Here is a 22,045-nt window from a genome sequence, read left to right on the forward strand (position 1 = left end):
GCCCGGGGAGGGGGTGGCAGCTCCGGGAGGGGGTGGCAGCTCCAGGATGGGGTGGCAGCTCCAGGATGGGGTGGCTGCTGCTGCCAGTGTCCGGTGGCAGTGCCAGGCTTTCCAGCTGGGTACCCACCTGGGTGGTCATCCATTCGGAGCCAGACCCCCTCAGTGACCCACAGGGGTTACCTGCAGGTGCCTCAGCCATGGTGCTGGCACTGCCCACCCCACGAGGGCTGTGCTGGGGACACGTGGGGCTCGGGTGGGCTGGCCCTGCCATCACACTGCCCTGCACCTCTGCGTCCCTGCCACCTGCTTTCACAACACAGAAGGAGGGGGTTGTCTTCTGGGCTGGTTTCTGCCTCACCCCTAGTGAGGGGCTCCCAGTGGCTCCCAGCTGCAGACTGGGGGCTGTTAGGTCTCCTTTGAGCAGGTCAGAGGGAGCTCCTGGCTGGCTGGGCCCTCCAATGCTCCTTACAAGATCCAAAGTTGCTCCTTCGAAAAGCTGTTGCTGCCCTCATAACATGCCCTCCCATGATCTTTGTGGCCTCCTCTGGGCTTGCTCCAACAGCTCCATGTCCTTCCTGTGTTGGGGACCCCAGAACTGGTCACAGTGTCCCTCCCACCCCTCCACAGAGTGTGCTGTGCAGGTCCAGGGCAGGTCCTTGGTCTCCAGCCAGGCAGAACATCTTCCCCACCGAGTTCCCTCCAGACCTTCCCATTTCCCTCCTAGTCTGATGGAAAACATTTTCCAAAACACACAGACGAGGCTGTGAAGCCTGGTCAGACCAGACTCCAGGAGCAGCTCATGTCCTGGTGGGTCAGGCTCTCAGAGATTCACATCCCAACCCAGGCTGAACATTTCGGATCCTCGCAGGGAGCTGTTGGCTTGGCCAGGGTTGCTGCAGCACCAGGACTGTGCTGGAATATTGATCCAGTGCCATTTTAGAGGCAATTCAATTAGCTAATTGACCATCTCTCCAGCACAGCATGATCTCATCTCTAACCTCATTATTCAGGAGTCAACCCCACATTTTGTTGATCTAATCACTGCGGCAGAAGGGAAGAGCACAGGGAAGGGAGGAGCAGGGAAATGCAAGGAAAGGAATCAATCAAAAGCAAGGATTAGATTCCCCAGCTTTGAATGCAGCCTGAGATTGGCTACAAGGTAAAACTGAGCACAATAAAACCCTGTTTACTGCCTGATTTGTTCCCTGCAGAGGGTACAGTTGTGCCAGTGCAGAGGCAGGGCAGCCCCAGGCAGAGCTGGTGCTGGTGGCACCCGTGGGGCTCTCCTTGGTGGGGATGATCCTGGAACATGTCTCAGCAAGACGAGTGTGTGTTTGGTGCCCCAGGTGCCCCATGGCTGAAGCAGGATGGTTTGTGGGCACTAAAAACCTGGGCAAGGTTGTTGGAGAGGAAAAAATATGTGAGCAAACCTGAACCTGCTGCAACACCCGTTTCCAAACCAGACACACGATGCAACCAACGTGCTCATGGTGAGAAACAAGCAGCTCCTCTCATCCTAGCAGGAAATTTTAGACAATGTCCTTCCTGTGTTGGGGACCCCAGAACTGGTCACAGTGTCCCTCCCACCCCTCCACAGAGTGTGCTGTGCAGGTCCAGGGCAGGTCCTTGGTCTCCAGCCAGGCAGAACATCTTCCCCACCGAGTTCCCTCCAGACCTTCCCATTTCCCTCCTAGTCTGATGGAAAACATTTTCCAAAACACACAGACGAGGCTGTGAAGCCTGGTCAGACCAGACTCCAGGAGCAGCTCATGTCCTGGTGGGTCAGGCTCTCAGAGATTCACATCCCAACCCAGGCTGAACATTTCGGATCCTCGCAGGGAGCTGTTGGCTTGGCCAGGGTTGCTGCAGCACCAGGACTGTGCTGGAATATTGATCCAGTGCCATTTTAGAGGCAATTCAATTAGCTAATTGACCATCTCTCCAGCACAGCATGATCTCATCTCTAACCTCATTATTCAGGAGTCAACCCCACATTTTGTTGATCTAATCACTGCGGCAGAAGGGAAGAGCACAGGGAAGGGAGGAGCAGGGAAATGCAAGGAAAGGAATCAATCAAAAGCAAGGATTAGATTCCCCAGCTTTGAATGCAGCCTGAGATTGGCTACAAGGTAAAACTGAGCACAATAAAACCCTGTTTACTGCCTGATTTGTTCCCTGCAGAGGGTACAGTTGTGCCAGTGCAGAGGCAGGGCAGCCCCAGGCAGAGCTGGTGCTGGTGGCACCCGTGGGGCTCTCCTTGGTGGGGATGATCCTGGAACATGTCTCAGCAAGACGAGTGTGTGTTTGGTGCCCCAGGTGCCCCATGGCTGAAGCAGGATGGTTTGTGGGCACTAAAAACCTGGGCAAGGTTGTTGGAGAGGAAAAAATATGTGAGCAAACCTGAACCTGCTGCAACACCCGTTTCCAAACCAGACACACGATGCAACCAACGTGCTCATGGTGAGAAACAAGCAGCTCCTCTCATCCTAGCAGGAAATTTTAGACACGAGGAGGAAATTCTTCACCAGGAGGGTGGTGAGAGCCTGGCCCAGGTTGCCCAGGGAAGCTGTGGCTGCCCCATCCCTGGCAGTGTTGAAGGGCAGGTTGGATGGGGCTTGGAGCAGCCTGGGCTGGTGGGAGGTGTCCCTGCCCATGCAGGGGGGTGGGACTGGATGGTCATTAAGGTCCCTTCCAACCCAAACCAGCCTGGGATTCTATGATTCTATTCATACCCTGAACTTCCCTCCTTACTCCACAGCACCCATAGCCCTCCATTTTATTCCCATCTTGACTCAGTTCAACAAACCACACCAATTCTTGCCTCTTCATGATCACATTTCAGATTTTTACTACAACATTTCTAACGGTTTTGATTTGTTTTTCCCACCCTAGTGCCCTGACAAGAAGCCTGTGTCAGGAAACAGGCTAAAATGCTGCTTGGAGAGCTGAAGAGACCAAAGATCTGCTGGGGCCAGGAGGATCTTCCTGCTAAAGTGCAGGAATTTAGCAATTCCTACTGTTCTCTGCTGCAAGTTTTAGTTGAATGAAAAGAAAACAAACCAGAAACAAAGAACCAAGAACAACAACAAAGAGCAGAACAAAAAAACAACCCACAAAATGAAACCCCCCCAAAGCAAAACCCAAACACTACATAGATGTAGTTCAGTTAATCATTAACTAATTACTTAGTTAATAACCAGAAATCCTGCCCAGTGATGCCTTTCCTTTGCTGGTCAATACACCAGGCACTCGCCCCGCAGGGTGGATCACACCCTGAGCAAACAGGAGGGTGTTTCTTGATGAGATGAGACCTTCTCTCCTCGGGTGTCCGGCTTCTTATCCGGCAGGGCCGGCAAAGCTTGGCTGGTCCAGCTGAGAAATATTCCACCTGCCCCCTCTGCTGGTGTCTCTGCTCCAATGCTGGGAAAAGTGGCTTCTGACAGTGCAGGAATGGGGGGGTGATCTCCTTCCCTACATGTATGGAATGATCGAATCCCAGACTGGTTTGGGTTGGAAGGGACCTTCAAGATCATCCATTCCCAACCCCCCCTGCATGGGCAGGGACACCTCCCAGCAGCCCAGGCTGCTCCAAGCCCCATCCAACCTGCCCTTCAACACTGCCAGGGATGGGGCAGCCACAGCTTCCCTGGGCAACCTGGGCCAGGCTCTCACCACCCTCACACCAAACAATTACCTCCTCATGTCTCACCTCAATCTCCCTCCTCCAGTTTTAATCCCTTCCCCCTTGTCCTCTCCCTCCCTGCCCTTGTCCCAAGTCCCTCCCCAGCTTTCCTGGAGCCCATTCAGGCACTGGAAGCTGCTCTAAGGTCTCCCTGGAGCCTTCTCTTCTCCAGGCTGAACACCCCAACTCTCCCAGCCTGGCTCCAGAGCTGCTCCAGCCCTGGGATCATCTCTGTGGCCTCCTCTGGACTCTCCAACAGCTCCAGGTCCTTTCCTTTGTTGGGAGCTCCAGAACTGGACTCAGTCTCCACACAGGGTCTCACAAGAGCAGAGTATCTCTTAGCTCTCTAAATGTTACCAATCATTGGGAGCTGAGATGGTTCAACACACCAGTCTCCTCAGGGTAGTCCTTCAAGGTGGTTCACCAGCCCCACAGACTCCTCAGGACTGACCTGCTGGTGCTCCAGCTCCTTGGACCTCCTGGCACCACCACGTGTCCCCGTGTCTTGCACTCAGCAGGAGGATCCTCCTGGCACCACCAGATCTTTGGTCTCTTCAGCTCTCCAAGCCCTTGGGGTTGTACCCACTGCAGGTCACCAGCTGATGGGCTCACTGAGCTGTTCCCAAGAGGAGCACAACTCTTCTTTGCTTCACAGTCCAAACCTGCACACAGGGAGATAAACCCCCTCCTTTTTCTATTTGTTTTCTGCCATACCATGTCCTTTCATCTCAGCAAATCTCTGCCCACAGGAGGCAACTATCTCAGCTGTGATGGGGATGTGGAGGTGCTGCTTCTGAGCCTTGGCCACTCCAGCTTCTGTCCCCAGGGCTGGGTGCAGAGCCTTGAGGAGCTGTGTCCCCCAGGAAAGGGAGGGTGCCTGTGCCAGGGCTAAGAACTCAGTCCTTAAATGCTTGTGTTACAATAAGCAGAACACACCAATTACCAGGAAAGGCAAAGCTGCCACTTCCACATCAATTAAAAAATCCCATTTCACTGCATTTCAGGTGTGCTCATGGGCAGAGGTGGATTCCAGCTGATCTGTGAATACCTGGAGGAACAGAAAAGCTCTGAAGGGAAAGCAAGAGGCCAGTGGGGAGAAGGCAAAGAATTCTGGAATGATTGTCCAGGTGAGAGGGACAAAGAGGAGGATACACTGGAGGAACACAGTGTGTCCTGGCAACTTCCAGCTGCTCCAAACACCTGCTCAGCCCTCCCAGGGGGAGAGGAAGGAGAAGCAGTTGGACAAAGAATGTGGGAAGTAAAGACTCAGCAAGTCACAACCAGGGATTCATTTCCTTGGTAAATGAATGGTTCCTCATAAAAAAACCTGGCTGCTCTGGGCCTGGATGAGCACACAACCTGTTGGACCAAGCACTGGCTGGACAGTGGGGCCCAAAGAGTGGGATCTATGGAATCCAATCCAGCTGGAGACTGGTCACAAGTGGTTGTTCCTCAGGGCTCAGTGCTGGGACCGTTTCTGGTCAACATCTTTATGGATGATCTCGAGAAGGACACAGAGTTATCACCAGTGAGTTTGCAGATGACACCAAGCTGGGCAGGAGTGTTGATCTGCATGAGGACAGGGAAGCTCTGCAGAGAGACTTGGGTAGATTGGATGGTTGGGCTGATGTCAATGGTCTGGGCTTCAACAAGGCCAAGTTCCAGGTCCTGCACTTGGGCCACAACAACGCCAGGCAATGCTCCAGGCCTGGGGAAGTGTGGCTGGAAAGTGTCTGGCAGGAAAGGACCTGGGGGTTCTCATTGACAAGGGGCTGAACATGAGCCAGTGTGTGCCCAGGTGGCCAAGAAGTCCAGTGGCATCCTGGCTTGTACTAGAAGTAGTGTGACCAGCAGAAGCAGAGAGGTGATTGTCCCCCTGTGCTCAGCACTGGGGAGGCCTCACCTGGAGTGTTGTGTCCAGTTTGGGGCACCTCAATTCCAGAGAGATCTTGAGGTGCTGGAGCCAGGACAGAGGAGGCAACGGAGCTGGGGAAGGGCCTGGAGAATCAATCTGATGAAGAAGGCTTGAAGGAGCTGGGAATATTTAGTTTGAGGAAGAGGGGAGGCCTCATCAGTCTCTGCAACCACCTGAAAGGTCATTGTAGAGGTTGGTGCTGGTCTCTTCTCACTGTCATTAGCCACAGAACAAGAGGGAAGGGCTTCAAGCTGCAACAGAGGAGGTTTAGAGTGGACATTAGGAAGGATTTTTTCCCAGCAAGAGTGGTCAGACCCTGGGACAGGCTGCCCAGGGAGGTGGTGGAGTCACCATCCCTGGGTGTGTTGAAGGGTGGTTTGGATGTGGTGTTGGTGGAGGTGGTTTAGGGGAGAACTTTGCAGAGCAGGGATGATGGTTGGACTGGGTGATCTTAAGGGGTTTGTCCAACCTGAATGGTTCAGTGATTCCATGATTCTATGACTGGCAAGTGAGCTCCAAGAGAAGGTCTGATGGTTGGCATCATGGAGAGTGACAGTCAGTGCAATGCTCCTGGAAAGGATGGGTGGCAAAGCTCCAACTGCCTCTTCTCCTGGGAAATCAGCTTTCTAGCTCTGGGAAACAATCCTGCTACCCAGTGTGAAGTCAGGGCTGGAGATGGAGCAGTGTGTGTTCACTTGCTGGTTACCCCAACTGCTGGAATGTACCCATTGAGCAGCATCAGAACTACTCCCACAGTAGGAAACGACGCAGATAATGTTCCCAGGGAGCAGCCAGAAGGTGAACGTGTGTTTTGTGATTGATTTCAAAAGGAATTCACTGAATGACTTGTAGAAGTAAGAGCCTTTGATGAATTCCAGTGGCAGCCTCGACCTTCTCCTGTTCTGCCCACAGAAAGTGTTTCCAGGGAAGAGCCAAGACCTTGGAAATGAACCTCATCCCCCTCCAACACGGTGAGTTCGTCACCAGCTGCTGAGCCAGGGCTGGATGTGGCTCCTTGGCTGAGCAGAGTTGAAGACTCAGAAGTGGGGAGCAAATTTTAGATCCACCAGCACTGATTAATTGCCCTTTAATTGGCTCCTTGTCCCTTCAGAGCTGTGCAAGGAACAGAAAAGCCACTTGTGTGGCTGGCAGGGAGCAGCACTTGCCAGCAGGTGCTGGTGGGTGGCTCCTCCCAAGCCCTCCTGGCTTCTTCCCCAACCAGTTCACTGCTCCCAGTCCTGATTGAAGAGCAAGTGAAAGGTGGGGTGGGACAAGAAAAGTTTATTAATGTCAGGTAGTGTCTGAAGAGGAGTTTAAATATGTGCTGCTAATTTGGAGGATTGCCCAGAGAAAGAGGGGCAGCAGAATTCCAGGCCTGGGAAGGTGTGGCAGGAGGGGGTGATGCTGCTGTTGGGGGGTGATTCCATCAGCCTCAAGGCTGGGCTTTTTCCATTTACCTGCCTCAACTTTCTGATCCAGAGAGGGATCTCATTCTTTGCCTTGGAACTGTTCAATTCACAGAATATTCATACAAACTTCACCCAGATATTTTTTCTGAAAGGTTATTTTCTTGTGGCAGGTGAGGAGGGTCCAGGGGGTACAACCCTCACCTGCACCTCAGCAAGAAAACAGCCTTCTTGGAACTTTATCCAGAATGAAGATAAAGTTCCCCTTCTTTCTGCCCATATATCTGGCAGTTATTATTTGCCCAATAAAATTAGACTCATCAGGGCTTTGCAGCAGTTACCTCATCTTCTATTTTAAGCACTTGGCTGTTCCTGTTTTAAAACCTCAGCAGCTCTGGGGAGGAGAGTTGACACTTGAGTCAACTCAAGTGAGGCACCATCAGCTTCACCCTAACAACCTGATTAGAAAAAACATCCTTTCTATCTCCCACCCCTATTCTGAGAGGCCATTTCCACGCCCCAGGGTGCTCTTCTCCCCTTTTCCTCTTCTGCAGCTCAGGTTCCCACCCTGAAATCAAGGCACAACACAAACCAGATTCATATAAAGAAAATAACCTTTATTAGACAAATCAATCCAACCCTGAAAAAACAGTGTCAGGTAAACATCACTAAAGGTTTTTCCAGCAATGCAGAAACCTTTGAGAAAGTCAGGAAGTTTCATGTTCCTTTTATTGCATTAATATCTTCTCTCCCTCATCATGAGCCACTGCTGTCACGACAGCCCAAAAAATCTTGCCATTCTTTGAAAACAGTAACTTCTAAAGATCTTCCCTGTGCAACTGGTTCCCACAGCATTTTGTAAAAAAAGGTGTCCAACTGTGCTCTCTTTGCTGTCTAAAATAAAAAAAAATCCCAAACCAGAGCAAGGTTTAAAAAAGACATCCAGCTTATCAAAAGCAAACGTGTTTTATGTACAGTACAGGAACTCCCAACCTGAAGGAGAAGGTCTGGACGTGGAGGGGAACTTGGAGGTTGGACATCCGAGAGCACAGCAGGGGGTGGGCAGCTCCCCCAGCCCCCAACTGCAGGTAAAAGACATGACTGCAGCTTCTTCTGGCTGGATGTGACATCCCTGCTGTCCCACCTGGTGAGCCTGACGTCCAGCACTCCAGAAACCAGGAGCAAAACAGGAGCTTGGCAGCAAGGAACTATGGTTTCCAAAAATGCTGCTTTAATTTGCTCCAGGAAGACGGGGAAGGTGTCACAGCCATGCAGGGAGCTTTGGTGTCACAAACAGGGCTCCTTGGAACACAGGCCAGGTCTGTCCTCCAGGGGGGCTATGCTACTGCCAACAACCTGCAGTTAAGGTTCAGCACCATAACCAACATGATAACCAACCCATCATGCTCAAAATCTGCTGGTCTCGGATGCCACCGCCGTGCAAGGTGGGACTGGAGTACCTGGAGAGGGGCTGAGTCAGAGGTGAGGGTAAGAAGCCAAGCTCTGTCTCCCCAAAACCCAGGGCACAGCCAGGACAAGCACCCTGGAGTTTGCCACTGGCACCCTAGAACCTGACCCAGCAGTGAGAGAAGACCTGGCCAGCAGCTACACAGGGTCAGGGGCTGAGATTAGAGCCTGGAAATGAGGTGGCTTGTGTGCCCTGCCCTCCACCAGCCTTGTGACATCCCTGCTGGCTGCTCTGAGCTCCCTGCTCTGCCTTGGCCTTCCCCCCAGCACCAGGGGAATCTCCACATGCTGCCACTCAGGATTTCCACCCCTCTCCTGGGGGTGTGACAGGGTTCAGCTGGCAGTGGGTTATTGCAGGGATTGCACAGGGAGGAGCTGACAGATGGTTAGGACAGAGACAAGCTCAGCACTGGGTCACTGGGAAGAATCATCTGAAGAACCAATTCACTGTAACAATGAAACTGCTTTTATTAAAACAGAAGTGTTAAGCCAAGAAAATAAATTATTGCTATGATAGACACATTTAGAACATAAGGAAGGACGTTACATCTGGAGCTCCAGGTCAATATATAACCCTGAAACAGAAAGTTAACACTACTTTCCTTAAATACCTCAGTTTCTCTTCATGCCCTTCCCAAAACTTTATAAAATGTGCAGCTTACAAGAACAAATAGTAACAAGAGTCACTCGTAACAAAAATCTGTACAGCTCATAGCTTTAAAAATAATACTTTTCTTTTTTTGTGTCTGTTTTTCCCTCTCCAAACTGCTGTGGGACTTATAAATACAGGGCTAGGTTTGGAATGCCAAGGTCCCATCCAACACCAAAGCTACTATGTGGAGTTGTCAGGAACCTTCTTGGGAGGCCCCCCAGGCAGAGCTCAGGTTTGGGGCTGTTTGAAAGAGCCTGATTATGTATAAAAAAATCAATGTATCTTCATGGGTGAAGACTGTCTCGTCCTGCTGGTCAGAGGCCTGGGGTCTTCAGTGAGTTTGAAATGGCAATCAAACCTGGAACACAGCAGCAGGCAATGGTTAGAGCAGCTGCACCCCCTGATGGGCAGGATCCCACAGGTCCCTCTGGCCTGAAGTGGTTTTGCCAAATGCTTTGAAAAACCACCTGTTTGTCAGAGCTGCTTTTGGGTGGGGAGTGAGTGAACCTTGTGGTGGAAGGGCCTGGCAGGAGAAGGGTGGCTCTTCCCTCACACAGAGGGCACCTTGGCTTTGTGCTGCTGTCCCTGCAGCAGTGGGACAGCAAACCCTGCTGCCTCTGGGGATGCTTTAAAGGTCCTGCCTGTGATCCAACCTCCAACCCCCACCCCCTCAAAAAAAGGGGCTCTGGATCTGAAATTTTAGCCTTTTTAGCTGGTTCTGGACATCTGTCCCTGCAGATCACAAGCCACAGGCCTGTGTGCTTTTTAACACTGCTACAGTGTCACATCTATGAGCCATGTGCCACCCTGTGCCTTGACCTTCCAAGTCCTAATCCCACCTCTCCATGCCCCTCTGCTCCCAGTGGAAAGGGGGGTTGAGAGAGGAAAAAGCTGAGCCAGAAGCAAGAGAGTGGGCCCTGACAGGACTTTCCAAGGGCTGCCACCCCCAGACAGGAAGCCCAATGTGGCTGCATGTCTTGTAAATCAACAGCAATTTCCTTACACCCTCCAGAAACCAGCACACACAGGAACATCATCTGGCAGCTCCCTCAGGACATGCTGAGCAGAACCTAGCAGGTTCCTCTGCCTGCTTGATGTGCAGTTGGGAGGTTCAAAGGAAACTGTGGGATAAATCCAGCCTGGGGAGGATACTGTGGATTCCCCAAGGCAGTTCAGAGGGGACTAAAGAAGAGCAGGATTTCAGCAAACAGCCACAAGAAACAGATTAGTGGTTAGACAGCTGGGCAGAAGCTCATCTGAACACTGATACTAGGTGGTGCTCAAGCCTCTGCTACCCAAGTGATTTTGCTTCTGCTCCTTCAGACCCAGGAGGCATCAGACCAGCTGTTGAAGGTCTCTATGGGTCTAATGGGTCTTCCCTGAGTAGCTGAATCAGACTGCTCAGGAATGTATGTGGAGAACTCATGGAGAAGCAGAGAGTGAGGTTCTCCTGACTCAGAGCTACTGACAAACCTGACCAGCACTCAGAGCTGCTGGAAAATCCCCTTCAGGGGCTACTTACAACAACTCTGCTTCCTTTAGGCAGTATAGATGTGCCGAGGGGCTCACACTATTGTCGAGGGACTTATGGTGACCTGGCCTGCTTTCTGCAGAGGAGAGAAGCCAGCATTAGTAGGGGGTTAGAGGATAACAGCATCAGGACACGATCTAGCAGGAAGGGAAGCAGTTGAGAACTCTCAGGAACATGAGACACTCAAGAGTGACAGGCTCCTGCTCCTCCATCCCACTGCTCCCCAAGAAAGGCCCAAACCTCCCAGGAAAGGAGCTCAGCAGTATCTGCAGCAGCTCCATCCACCCCAGGTGGTTGTGTGTGCAACCCCAGCCCGTGACAGCATTAAAGCTCCTGAGTGCAGCATCTCCTCCCATCGTAGCTTCCAGCACTGCAGATACTTCCCAGAGCACCTCCTCAGGGATCCTGGCCACTGGAGGGGAGGATCTCATGACAAAGGGGCTTCTGCCTGCCCCAGAGGAGGAGAGTCACTGCAAAGAGAGGTCACTTCCCCACAGTGACTCCTAGCCCAAAAGCAGCATCTTCAGCCCCCCCACAAGAGGCCACAGTGGCTTGAACCGGGGAGGCAGTTGAAGGACCAGGTAAAGTGAAGAGAGAATTTTGGCTGCTTGCACTTACTGCAGAAATGTACTGGCTGTTGGTGAACCTGGGCTTCTCCTCCATGGCAGAGCTGTGCTGGGAGCCCAAGGGCACGTAGGGGGGTGAGCCCATGTCTTCACAGAAGCTTTCCTGGGGGATGCTGGAGACGCAGCCGCTGTCGGAGCCACTGGAGCCACTGCCTGACATGCAGTGGGATGACTCTGAGCTCTCTGTTGCTGGGGGAGGAGAGGAAGGTCACTTAGATGACCATGGACTTGGCCTGCATGACCTGTGCCATATACATTTGATGATGTGCCTGTTCACAGAGGCACTGGCCACACAAGCCCACGGAGAAGCCACATTCCCGTCTGGAGCACTTGAAAGGCAGAAGCAAGAAAATAACCCAAGGAAGTGCAGCAAACAGGGCTGGAGACGGGGATGGACTGGCTAGGGAAGGTCACCCAGGCAAGCCAAGGGGTCACTGGACCAGGGAAAGTCACCCAGGCAAGCCAAGGGGTCACTGGACCAGGGAAGGTCACCCAGGCAAGCCAAGGGGTCACTGGACCAGGGAAGGTCACCCAGGCAAGCCAAGGGGTCACTGGACCAGGGAAGGGATGGAGTGCCTCATACCAGAGGGGCAGGCAGAGACCAGCACTGGTCTCCAAGGCAGCACCAGCATGCAGCACCAGCATGCAACACCAAGCCTGCCAGATGGATGGCTGCACATCCATGGGCACTTCACTAATCCCCCCCATGAAAGCCAAGACAGAGCTGGGGTGGGAGGGCAGAGCCTTCCAGGTGTCCATCTGGCTATGGGGCTGGGACTTCTGGGAGTCCCAGTGTGACCCCAGAGTGGGGAACAAGGCGTGGGGACCAGCTGGGACCCCCGGGCACCCTGGGTACATACTCAGTGAGGGCTGGCTGCTGGTCTCGTGCTCCAGCTCATCTTCCTCGATGCAGGTGCCGATGTCAAAGGGGCGGCTGGGGGCCAGAACACCTGGCAGAAGAGCCTGGTCCAGGTACATGTGCAGGTTGAGGGGTCCCAGCAGGGAGGAGGAGGAGGAGGAGGAAGAGGAAGGGCAGTATGCAGCTGGGGTGCTGCCAGCAGAGATCTGTGCCTGTGTCCTCTTGTAGGGGTTGGAATGGTCAAACAGAGACACGGCGATTGATGCTCTGGTCCTGGCACCTGCCAAAAAACATCCCCAAAATGCCCTGAGCACCAGCCCTGCTCAGTTCCCAGGGCCCCGGGGCACAGGCAGGGCTGGTTCTCACCTCTGCCCTTCATGATGTAGTCGATGGCACGATCATTGATAGCTGCCTCACTGGGTTTGATATCCAGGAATGGCTTGTTGCCCACGCCCATGGAGACCATCTCCTGCATGCGGATTTCTGGAGGGGAAGAGACCCAAGAGCCACCTCGTGACCTTGCTCCAACCTGCCCCATGGGCACCGTGCAGCGCCCCCCGGCAAGGCTGATGCTCAACAACTGAGATTAGGTCTCTTCTCCCCTTGCTCCCCAGTCCTGGGGAGGCTCCACAGACAAGCCATCATGCCCTGCTCTGGCTAAGCAGCTCAGTGCCATGCCACCTATGAGGGTCTTGCCAAGCAGGAAGCTTGGGATGGAGAGGAGGGACCCAGCTGTACAGCTGCCACTGCTGGAGTGGCCTAGACCCTGGGGACAGCAGCCCCCCAGGAGCACAGCCCACGCTCACAGCGCAGGGAGCCCTGAACCAGCATCTCCCATGGAATCCAGTTGGGTGTCTACAAAGCTTGGAGTGGTCAGGTTCCCTGGGGATGAGGGGCAGGGAAGGGACATGCCCAGCCAAGCCCAGCACATGCTCCTGAGGCTGCATGCTGGCACACAGCTGCCTGGCAACAGGCTCCAAACCTACTCAGGACAGCACGAGCTGAACAGGCCTCCCGCACCTTTGGTGGCACAGCCGCCCCGGGAAGGAATCACACCTTTATTGCGGGCTGCCTGTTGCCACAGGATCTTGGCAATGTCACTGGTCCAGGCCTGCTTGGTCTCAGCTGAGCTGGCCTGGAGGATGTAGGTGTCACTGGACTTTCTCCTTCGGAACCAGATCTCGAAGCGCAGGCCGCTGTCCCCGGAGTTCTCGGTCAGACCAATGTCTGCAGTCTGCCAGGAACAGGGGGAGCAGAGCATCAACTGGGGCTGCACCAGGGAACCATCCTGCCCCCCTGGCACCCCCAGCTCAGCACACCCAGGGGAAGGAGCCTGAGGGACAGCTCTTTTTCCAGGCAACTAGCAACAGGACCAACAGGCCTGGCCTGAAGCTGCACCAGGGGAGGTTTAGGTTGGATATCAGGAAGCACTTCCTCATGGAAAGGGTGATCAGATCTTGGAATGGACTGCCCAGGGAAGGGGTGGAGGCACCGCCCCTGGAGGTGCTCAAGGAAAGGCTGGATGTGGCACTTAGTGCCATGGTCTGGCTGATGGTGGTGGTGTCAGGTCACAGGCTGGACTTGATGATCTTAAAGGTCTTTTCCAGCCTTGGCGAGTCTGTGATTCTGGGTCCGGACAGGAGCAGGAATAGTCTGGACACAGCTGAGCAGAGGCAGCCCAGCAATTCCCAGTGCTTCATCTAGAGGCAACACCACCTCCCTGCCACACTCCCACTGCCTGCCCCTCATGCCCCGCATCCCTCAGCCCCACATCCCACAGGTCAAAGTGGGCCCGGGCATTATGTGAAGTATAAAAAGACTTTGGACAAGGGCTTGTTGTGAGAGGACAATGGGGAAGGGATTAAAACTGGAGAAGGGGAGATTTAGGTTGGACATGAGGAAGAAATTCTTCACTGTGAGAGTGGTGAGACTCAGGTTGCCCAGGGAAGCTGTGGCTGCCCCATCCCTGGCAGTGTTGAAGGGCAGGTTGGATGGGGCTTGGAGCAACCTGGGCTGGTGGGAGGTGTCCCTGCCCATGCAGGGGGTTGGATCTAGATGATCTTTAAAGTCCCTTCCAACCCAAACCATCCCATGATTTCCTTCTGGCACGGCTGGAAGGCCAAGCAGTGGTGAGAGCAGCTCTTCTCTGCTGAAGCTGCTCCTGCCCCCATTCCAGAGCCATGTGTCCATGTGGAAACCAGCCATGGATACCTCCTGCACCAGAGAGAGCTGCAGGGCTGCCCTTACCTTGAAGGAACGCTTGTAGATGTACACATCAAAGCCACCCTCAATCCTCTTGGGCTTGCTGAAGAGAATCAGGTCCTCAAAGAGGAAGACGTGTCTCTGGCACTTCCTCCGGCCCAGCCAGATGGTGAACTCATCCTGCCGCACCAGCTGCCCCTGCTCCTTCAGGTTCACCTGGACACAGGGAACATCCTGGTCAGATCCCAGCAGGATCAGGTCTGGGCAGCACCAAAACTGGACTTGAAGAGCTGGGTCCCATGTGGCTGTGGCCCAGGTGGTGAAGAAGTGGCAGCCACCTGTCATCTGAGGAGGACTCTTCAAGAGTGGCTTTGCTAGAGGCCACACCAGGCTGAGTCAGCTGGCTCAGAGCTGAGGGGACAGCTGCACCCTTCTCCCAGGCATAACCCACAGATGAGTCACCTGCTGTCACCCTCTGCACACCTGTGACAAACATCTGGGTGGCATCTGGAGGCAGCAGCCAAAGCATTATCTTAGGAGGATGACAAGAGCTGAAGAGGAAAGGAGTCCCACCAAACTGCACATCTGGCTCAGAAGGCAAGTCCCTCAGTTCTTCCAGCCCCAAATGAATCTTCCCCCACCTGTGGTTTCTCCTCCTCCAGTGCTTGGCACACCTCTCCTCCCACCTAGCTGATTTTGGTCTACCCCTGGCATCAGCATCAGTTTGAATTCCTTCCTGCAAACTGCCAGACCTTCTTATCACCAGCTCAAAAGAGAGAGAAGGGCCCAAGGCAGCAAGAAGGGCCCTTCCATCTCTTTTAAGCTGGTGATAAGTAGCCAGGACAACTTCTACAAGAGCTGCCAGGCTGTCTCATGTCACCAATAACCATCTGGGAACAAGCTCATGACAAGAAGCTCACCCAGCTCAAGTAACAGCATCTAGGTTGTCTGTCCTAGGAGATCAAGGAGACTTCCAAGCCCTGCTGTTCTCTCACCCTACACCTCAGCAGTCCTGCTAAGCTGTCCTGGCAGGGGATGCTCACCATACAATCCAAAGATCCCAAAACTAGAGAAGGGGAAGAAGGGTGGCTCTGTCCCCCCCAGGCAGGGAAGGCCACTGGGACATACATCACAGTCACGGATGGCATCCATGGCCAGCAGGTCGTTCCCATGTCGGAGCTGGAACTTCACCATCTCCTCAGCTGCACGGAGGTAGCCCAGCTCCTGCTCCTGTGCCTCACTGCACTCCTTGATCAGGTCCTTCAGGAGCAGGGCATATTTGCTCATCCTCTGGATGGGTTTCAGCAGGTAGGAGGCCAGGTCCATCTTATCCCCAAGCTGCACCTGCTTGATCTGAAAAATGCAGCAGAGTGAAGGCAGCAGCTTCCCAGGCAGGCTCTGGCAACCCCAGACTCTCTCAGCACCTCTCCTGTGAAGACAGGCTCAGAGAGTTGGGGTGTTCAGCCTGGGGAAGAGAAGGCTCCAGGGAGACCTTAGAGCACCTTCCAGTGCCTGAAGGGGCTCCAGGAAAGCTGGGAAGGGACTTGGGACAAGGGCAGGGAGGGAGAGGACAAGGGGAAAGGGATTAAAACTGGAAGAGGGGAGATTTAGGTTGGACAGGAGATGTCCCTGCCCGTGCAGGGGGTTGGATCTAGATGATCTTTTGAGGTCCCTTCCAACCCAGACCATTCCATGATTGTATGATTTCCTGACTGGGGTAACTGCTCTTCAGGGAAGGCAGGGCTGGAGGATCAATGCTGCTGTGTGCTGGGCTCCTTCCCAAAGCACCCACTGCCTCTCTGGCCCTGTCCCCCCACATACACTTGAGCAGAGCTGTGCCACGGAAGCAGGGGCAGGGCTGAAGACACCCCAGGCAGGGAAGCTGGGCTTGGTTAGACACATCAGTGACCCAAATCCCAGGAGCAATGGTGATGCAGGCACTGGAACTCACCTTGAAGAAGGTGTTCCCATGGCTGGCCAGCAGTGAGTCCGACTTTGGCTTGTTCTTGCTGTACAAGGCATACATCCCAAACTGGTCCTTCTGCAAATGAGACCCCTGTGAGACCAGCCCACAGCCAGGACAGTGACAGCCAGGCCATGGCTTGGTTACCCTCCTACTTCTGCCTTTCCCAGGCTGCACCAAAGCCTCCTGTGGCATTGGGAATGACTTTGCTTCAAGTTCATTAAAAAACAGGGAATGTTCTTATCTTCCTAGTCCTACAGTAGCCAGGATTTTAAATCTATTGTCCTGTCACCCCTTGCCCCAAACATACTCCAACAAATGCCATTCACCTGGGAGCAGCAAACAAGTAGAGCAGCTTAAGACCAGTGCCCCATGCTTCTCCCCAGCAGCCCTTTTCAACAAGAGCAGCAGGTCTGTACCCCCTGCTCACTGAAGTCCTCCCACACCAACACCACAGACAGGGTGAGAGAAGCCCCTCCAAAAGCAGGTGGGCTTTAAGGAGCAGACATTTTGCTCCCCTGGTAGTATCTCTTGGCGGCAAAGAACAACAGGAAACCAAAGAGCACGTGCCGCTGCCTGGGCTCAGCTTCACGGAGCCATCCCAGTCCAACCCAGCAGTTGAGCAGGCAGGGGACAAACCAACCCAGCACAGGGTAGTCCTCCTGCTCCCCAGGAGCCACACACAGGTGAGCAGCCACACGTGTAGGCACTGCTGGGCATGGGAAGCAGGGGAAGCAGCAGCAGGGGAAGGTGTGCGGATGCCTTACGTGTCGGAGGAAGCAGTGGCTGACCCGCAGCGGGTGGTTGCAGCAGCTCTCCAGCTCTCGCAGGAAGTACTGGCTGTGGAAGTCATAGAGCTTCTCCAGGTTCCCAAAGATGACACTTCGCTTGCCCCGCAGGTCCTGGGGGAGGTCCAGACGTTCCATCTCTGGGAAGTAGCTCTCGATGATGTAGCAGAGGGACCGGACGTATTCCCGCTCCGTCGTCACCATCTCGTCGATGATGTGCCGCAGCTTGCTGCAAGGGGAGGGACACTCAGCCTTGAGGGGAGCCAGGCTGGAGCAGGGCTGCAGCACCCACAGTGCCTGCAGAGCACGGGGCTTTCACTCAAGAAGCTCCCCCTGAGACCCAGCTCGGAGATGAGGTGATCCCATCACACCACCCAAGCTCAAGTTCAGAGCGGCTGTGACCGTCAGCAGATCCCCACGAAGTGTGGGGCTGAGCCAAGGTTTTTCTGTTCAGGTTGGCTGGGGTCCTGACCCAAGCTCAGCAGGACACAGACCCCCAGGCCCACCCAACCCCTGCTCTGGACACAACAGGCTGCCCCACCAACAGCCAAGGTGACTTCTGTAGGGAGGAGTCAGCCTGATGCTTGTGGATGCACTGGGAGGCAACGCTAACCCTGGGAGAACACCAGTGGTGGGCCCAGGTGCTGCTGGGCTTGTCCCAGTAAAAATGAGAGTGGGGAACTAATATCCCTTCATCAAACAGCAGCTCCTAGGATGAGTTGCAAGGATCACCTCAACATGAGGAGAAACTTCTTTCCTGTGAGAGTGATGGAGCCCTGGGACAGGCTGCCCAGAGAGGTGGTGGAGTCTCCTTCTCTGGAGACTTTCAAGCCCCATCTGGACACGTTCCTGTGTGACCTGCCCTGGGTGTTCCTGCTGCAGCAGTGGAGTTGGACTCGATGATCTTCAGAGGTCCCTTCCAACCCCTGTGATTCTAGGATCACTCCAGGTACTGGAGGTTTCCACTGTGAGGCAGTGCAGCACCAAACATCACTCCTCCAGCCTGTGGCTGCCTTCCCTGTCCCCCAGCTTCCCCCAGCGCCCACAGGAGGGCTGGGCATGGATCCCTTGGGAAGCAGAGCAGTTGGCCTCCTGTCTGCTGGTGTTCATCCCCTGCCCTGAGCTTTTCTGACACATGCTGGGATACCACAGGCCCCTTCCAGAGGATTTTGCTGTCCCCAGGCATCCCATCCAAAGCAGCTCTGTGGTCCCTCTGCACCCAGCACTAGTTTTTCATCTCTACCACTATTTATATTTTTTTTAACCCAATGAGAGCAGCTGAGACACCTGCCAGGGGACAGAAGCTCACATTACTGGGCCCTCCATACCCTTGGTACATCGCAGTAAGGACAAAGTTAAGTTGAGGTCCTCAAGGACAGAGAAATAATAGAAAAGAACAAAAGCCAGATCTCTCTCCTGGAGATCTCAGCCCTGGAGGACAAATCTAAACACTCTCTGAGCTGTGAAGCAGGTGTCACAGGGCTCTGGAAGTGCTCCCCACCAGTCTGGCTACAGCCTCCCCTTCAAAAGCTGGGGGTTGATACACTATGTCTTTGCTCTCCCACTGCACCTGTACCACTGGTTTGAGAGTGATGGAGCCCTGGGACAGGCTGCCCAGAGAGGTGGTGGAGTCTCCTTCTCTGGAGACTTTCAAGCCCCATCTGGACACGTTCCTGTGTGACCTGCCCTGGGTGTTCCTGCTGCAGCAGTGGAGTTGGACTCGATGATCTTCAGAGGTCCCTTCCAACCCCTGTGATTCTAGGATCACTCCAGGTACTGGAGGTTTCCACTGTGAGGCAGTGCAGCACCAAACATCACTCCTCCAGCCTGTGGCTGCCTTCCCTGTCCCCCAGCTTCCCCCAGCGCCCACAGGAGGGCTGGGCATGGATCCCTTGGGAAGCAGAGCAGTTGGCCTCCTGTCTGCTGGTGTTCATCCCCTGCCCTGAGCTTTTCTGACACATGCTGGGATACCACAGGCCCCTTCCAGAGGATTTTGCTGTCCCCAGGCATCCCATCCAAAGCAGCTCTGTGGTCCCTCTGCACCCAGCACTAGTTTTTCATCTCTACCACTATTTATATTTTTTTAAACCCAATGAGAGCAGCTGAGACACCTGCCAGGGGACAGAAGCTCACATTACTGGGCCCTCCATACCCTTGGTACATCGCAGTAAGGACAAAGTTAAGTTGAGGTCCTCAAGGACAGAGAAATAATAGAAAAGAACAAAAGCCAGATCTCTCTCCTGGAGATCTCAGCCCTGGAGGACAAATCTAAACACTCTCTGAGCTGTGAAGCAGGTGTCACAGGGCTCTGGAAGTGCTCCCCACCAGTCTGGCTACAGCCTCCCCTTCAAAAGCTGGGGGTTGATACACTATGTCTTTGCTCTCCCACTGCACCTGTACCACTGGTTCAGTGGTAATGCTTCTGGGAATCCCTGTCCCCAAATGTCAGCAATGTTCACAGATTCTCCCTCCTCCCTGGGAACTGTTGTTTCCCCTTTTGTTTAGGATCCACGCTGTGGGGGAAGAGCAACAGATCCCATTTCTCTGTCTCCCTCAAAGGCAAGTACCAGAGTGTGTGGGGACACGTTTGTGGGTCCACTCAGCATCACACACAAGTTATTTGGGGAAGCTGGAGCTCCATCTTTATCTACCCATCCCCAAAATAACCATCACTGCAGAGCTCTTCCCATCCCTGCTGGCTGCCTTCTCACCACCCCGAGGACCAGAGCGCGCCCAGCGTCACGGTCACTTACCTGCCCCAGCTCTTGGCTTCCGACGGGGTGAGGCAGCCCCTGTGTCCCTCCAGCAGGCAGTCTGCAGCCCAGCTGGGGGCAGCTTGCTGCCTCAGGGCGAAGGTCCTGTCCACCAGCTCAGTGCTGCTCACCTCCAGCCCCTTGATGAAGACGCCGGTGTTGCCGTACCTGGCCGGCTCACTTGGTGTCCTCTGGCAGCCCGACCACAGGCTCTCACCACAGGGGAGGTCAAAGCTTTGGGCCTTCCGGAGGATCCTCCTGGGAGGCAGCTTCCCAGAGGCTGGAGTGGAGCTGCAGGATGGTTTCACCTCCAGGGTTTCCAGTATGTTCTCCAGGTTTGGCTTTTCTTCAGGCAGCTTTGGAGACCTGGAGGCTCCACCAGCAAAGGAAACTCTGCTCGAGTAAGGAGCAGAGCTGAGAGTAGCAAATTCCTCCCCAGCACTGACACTGCCAGGGCAGCTTGGGGAGGGTGAGGGAGCTTTCTCCTTAGTCCACCCAGGAGAACAGCTGGGCCTGTTGTAGCAGTGGGATGTGCTGTAAGTCCTGTCCCAGTGGGAGCTGGAGGAGGCCCCCTCGGAGTGCCTGCGGTGGGCCAGGCTGCCGGCCTCGCTGCCCACCCGGGGCTGCTCCCCCGAGCCTGCTTTGCGGTCTGACAGCAGAGACTTCCTTGTCCTCAGGGCTGCTTCCAGTTTCTTTTCAAAAACCAGCTTAGTCTCCTGGCATTTGGACCAGGCAAATTTCCATTGCTTGAGTCCCTTGTCACTCTTCAGCTCACAGGCCAGCTCCTTCATCTCCTGGAAGCGGCCGTCGCTGATGTCCGGGTGCTGCCCCTTGTAACTCTCCAGGCACTTGATGACCCCTGCACAATGTTCAGCAGAGCTGCAGTCCTCCATGCTGATGCAGGCAAGGTGTCTCATCCCTTCCAAGGCCCACTCGTAGGCCTGCAGAGAGAGAGAGAACAAGAGGCAACAGCCAGTCAGAAGGATTCGGGGAAGAATAACCCTAATTCGGTGCCTGAAGACAAGAGAAAGGATCAGTGTGTGGCCACCACAGTTCCTCAAGTGTGAGAGGAGGGAGGGAGGGAGGGGCTGCTGTTGTCAATGGGCTTAACAATTCAGTAAAACAAACAGCTCCTTATGCAAAGGGCTTCAGCTGTGCTGGCTCTGCCACAGCCCCACCTCCCCGCCAGGTCCGGGTGATACCCACGCTGCTGGGCACGTTTGTCCCCTCTGGGCAGGGAGGCCCCGGGGAAGCTGCTGCCAGGACTGCAGGAATTCACACCTCGGTGTGGCTCTGCATCGAATTCTCCCTTCTGCCTTCAACTCAGCCGTTCCCACCACTACCACACAGGATGAGGTGGGAAGGTGATCAGAAAGCTGCAGGGATTCCCCTGGCGCTGAGGGCACTGGAGGTCCATCAGATCTGGGCTCTGTGGATCACCCGGAGTGCTCTGACCCATCCCTGCAGCAAGAAGAATTGGAATTGGAGAGCAGGCAAACCCAGCTACAGGTCATGCACTTCCTGTGGTGGGGTGTGCTGAGAGCCCTGCCTGCCTGGCCCTGCCTGCTCCTGCTGGCTGGTGGAACACTGAGCTCAGCAGTTCATTTCTGGTAACTCCACAAATGCTGGAAGCAGCTTCATGGGGCTTAACTCTTAACGGTGCTGCACATGCTGGCCCTGCTGAAACAGCTCTGCCCTGTCAGTGGAGCAAGAGGAGCAGGACAAAACGTGGCCCAATGTGACAGACACAAGGTGAGAGTGTCTGTCCACCGTGGCAGGAGAGGATCTACTGAGGCACAGTGCCCCAAGGCCTGTCACTGATAGAAGTGAGAGGAAAGGCAAACATCTGAATCACTCAGGCTCATAACCCACTTCTTTCTCTGTAAAACAGGGATGATAAGAAGGCTGAATGTACAGAGAACAAGATGTGACCATCTGCCACAGGCCTTGGCCAGGGAACTCTACTGCTCATCAGTGAAAACACAGCTATTTGTTAAAATCAGATGGACAAGGCAGGGAAAACATCCAGGATGGACCGGCCTGGCACATTCCACCACTTGCCCAGGACCAGTAGGTGTGTGGGAGCACCACAGGCTGTCCTTGGAGTGAGCCAGACCATCTCTAGAACTTGGCCTGTCAAACTCTGCATACCTGCTGTGTTTCTGCAGAGAAGCAACACTCATACTCAGTGCCAGAACAGA

The 22,045-nt window shown here is 54.4% G+C and overlaps 2 protein-coding genes across 2 annotated transcripts in view; one reads left to right on the plus strand and one right to left on the minus strand.

The window, feature by feature from the left end:
- Window positions 1-10,673, plus strand: part of TPPP3 (tubulin polymerization-promoting protein family member 3) — a 15,092-nt gene extending 4,419 nt beyond the window's left edge. Inside the window, exon 3 of the mRNA XM_010001045.1 lies at window positions 10,665-10,673. Within this exon, the coding sequence (XP_009999347.1) occupies window positions 10,665-10,673 (9 nt within the window). The remainder of the gene's footprint in view (window positions 1-10,664) is intronic.
- A 14-nt stretch (window positions 10,674-10,687) lies between these two features.
- PLEKHG4 (pleckstrin homology domain containing, family G (with RhoGef domain) member 4) overlaps window positions 10,688-22,045 on the minus strand; it is a 69,988-nt gene continuing 58,630 nt past the window's right edge. Inside the window, exons 13-22 of the mRNA XM_010001046.1 lie at window positions 19,845-20,785; window positions 17,071-17,320; window positions 16,292-16,381; window positions 15,469-15,693; window positions 14,386-14,556; window positions 13,195-13,372; window positions 12,505-12,621; window positions 12,140-12,418; window positions 11,272-11,468; window positions 10,688-10,729 (exon numbers count right to left, since the gene is read on the minus strand). Of these exons, the coding sequence (XP_009999348.1) occupies window positions 10,688-10,729; window positions 11,272-11,468; window positions 12,140-12,418; window positions 12,505-12,621; window positions 13,195-13,372; window positions 14,386-14,556; window positions 15,469-15,693; window positions 16,292-16,381; window positions 17,071-17,320; window positions 19,845-20,785 (2,490 nt within the window). The remainder of the gene's footprint in view (window positions 10,730-11,271; window positions 11,469-12,139; window positions 12,419-12,504; window positions 12,622-13,194; window positions 13,373-14,385; window positions 14,557-15,468; window positions 15,694-16,291; window positions 16,382-17,070; window positions 17,321-19,844; window positions 20,786-22,045) is intronic.

The sequence above is a fragment of the Chaetura pelagica genome, unplaced genomic scaffold, assembly GCF_000747805.2.
Source record: "Chaetura pelagica isolate M959 unplaced genomic scaffold, ChaPel_1.0 scaffold856, whole genome shotgun sequence".
In the NCBI taxonomy this organism is placed as follows: domain Eukaryota; kingdom Metazoa; phylum Chordata; class Aves; order Apodiformes; family Apodidae; genus Chaetura; species Chaetura pelagica.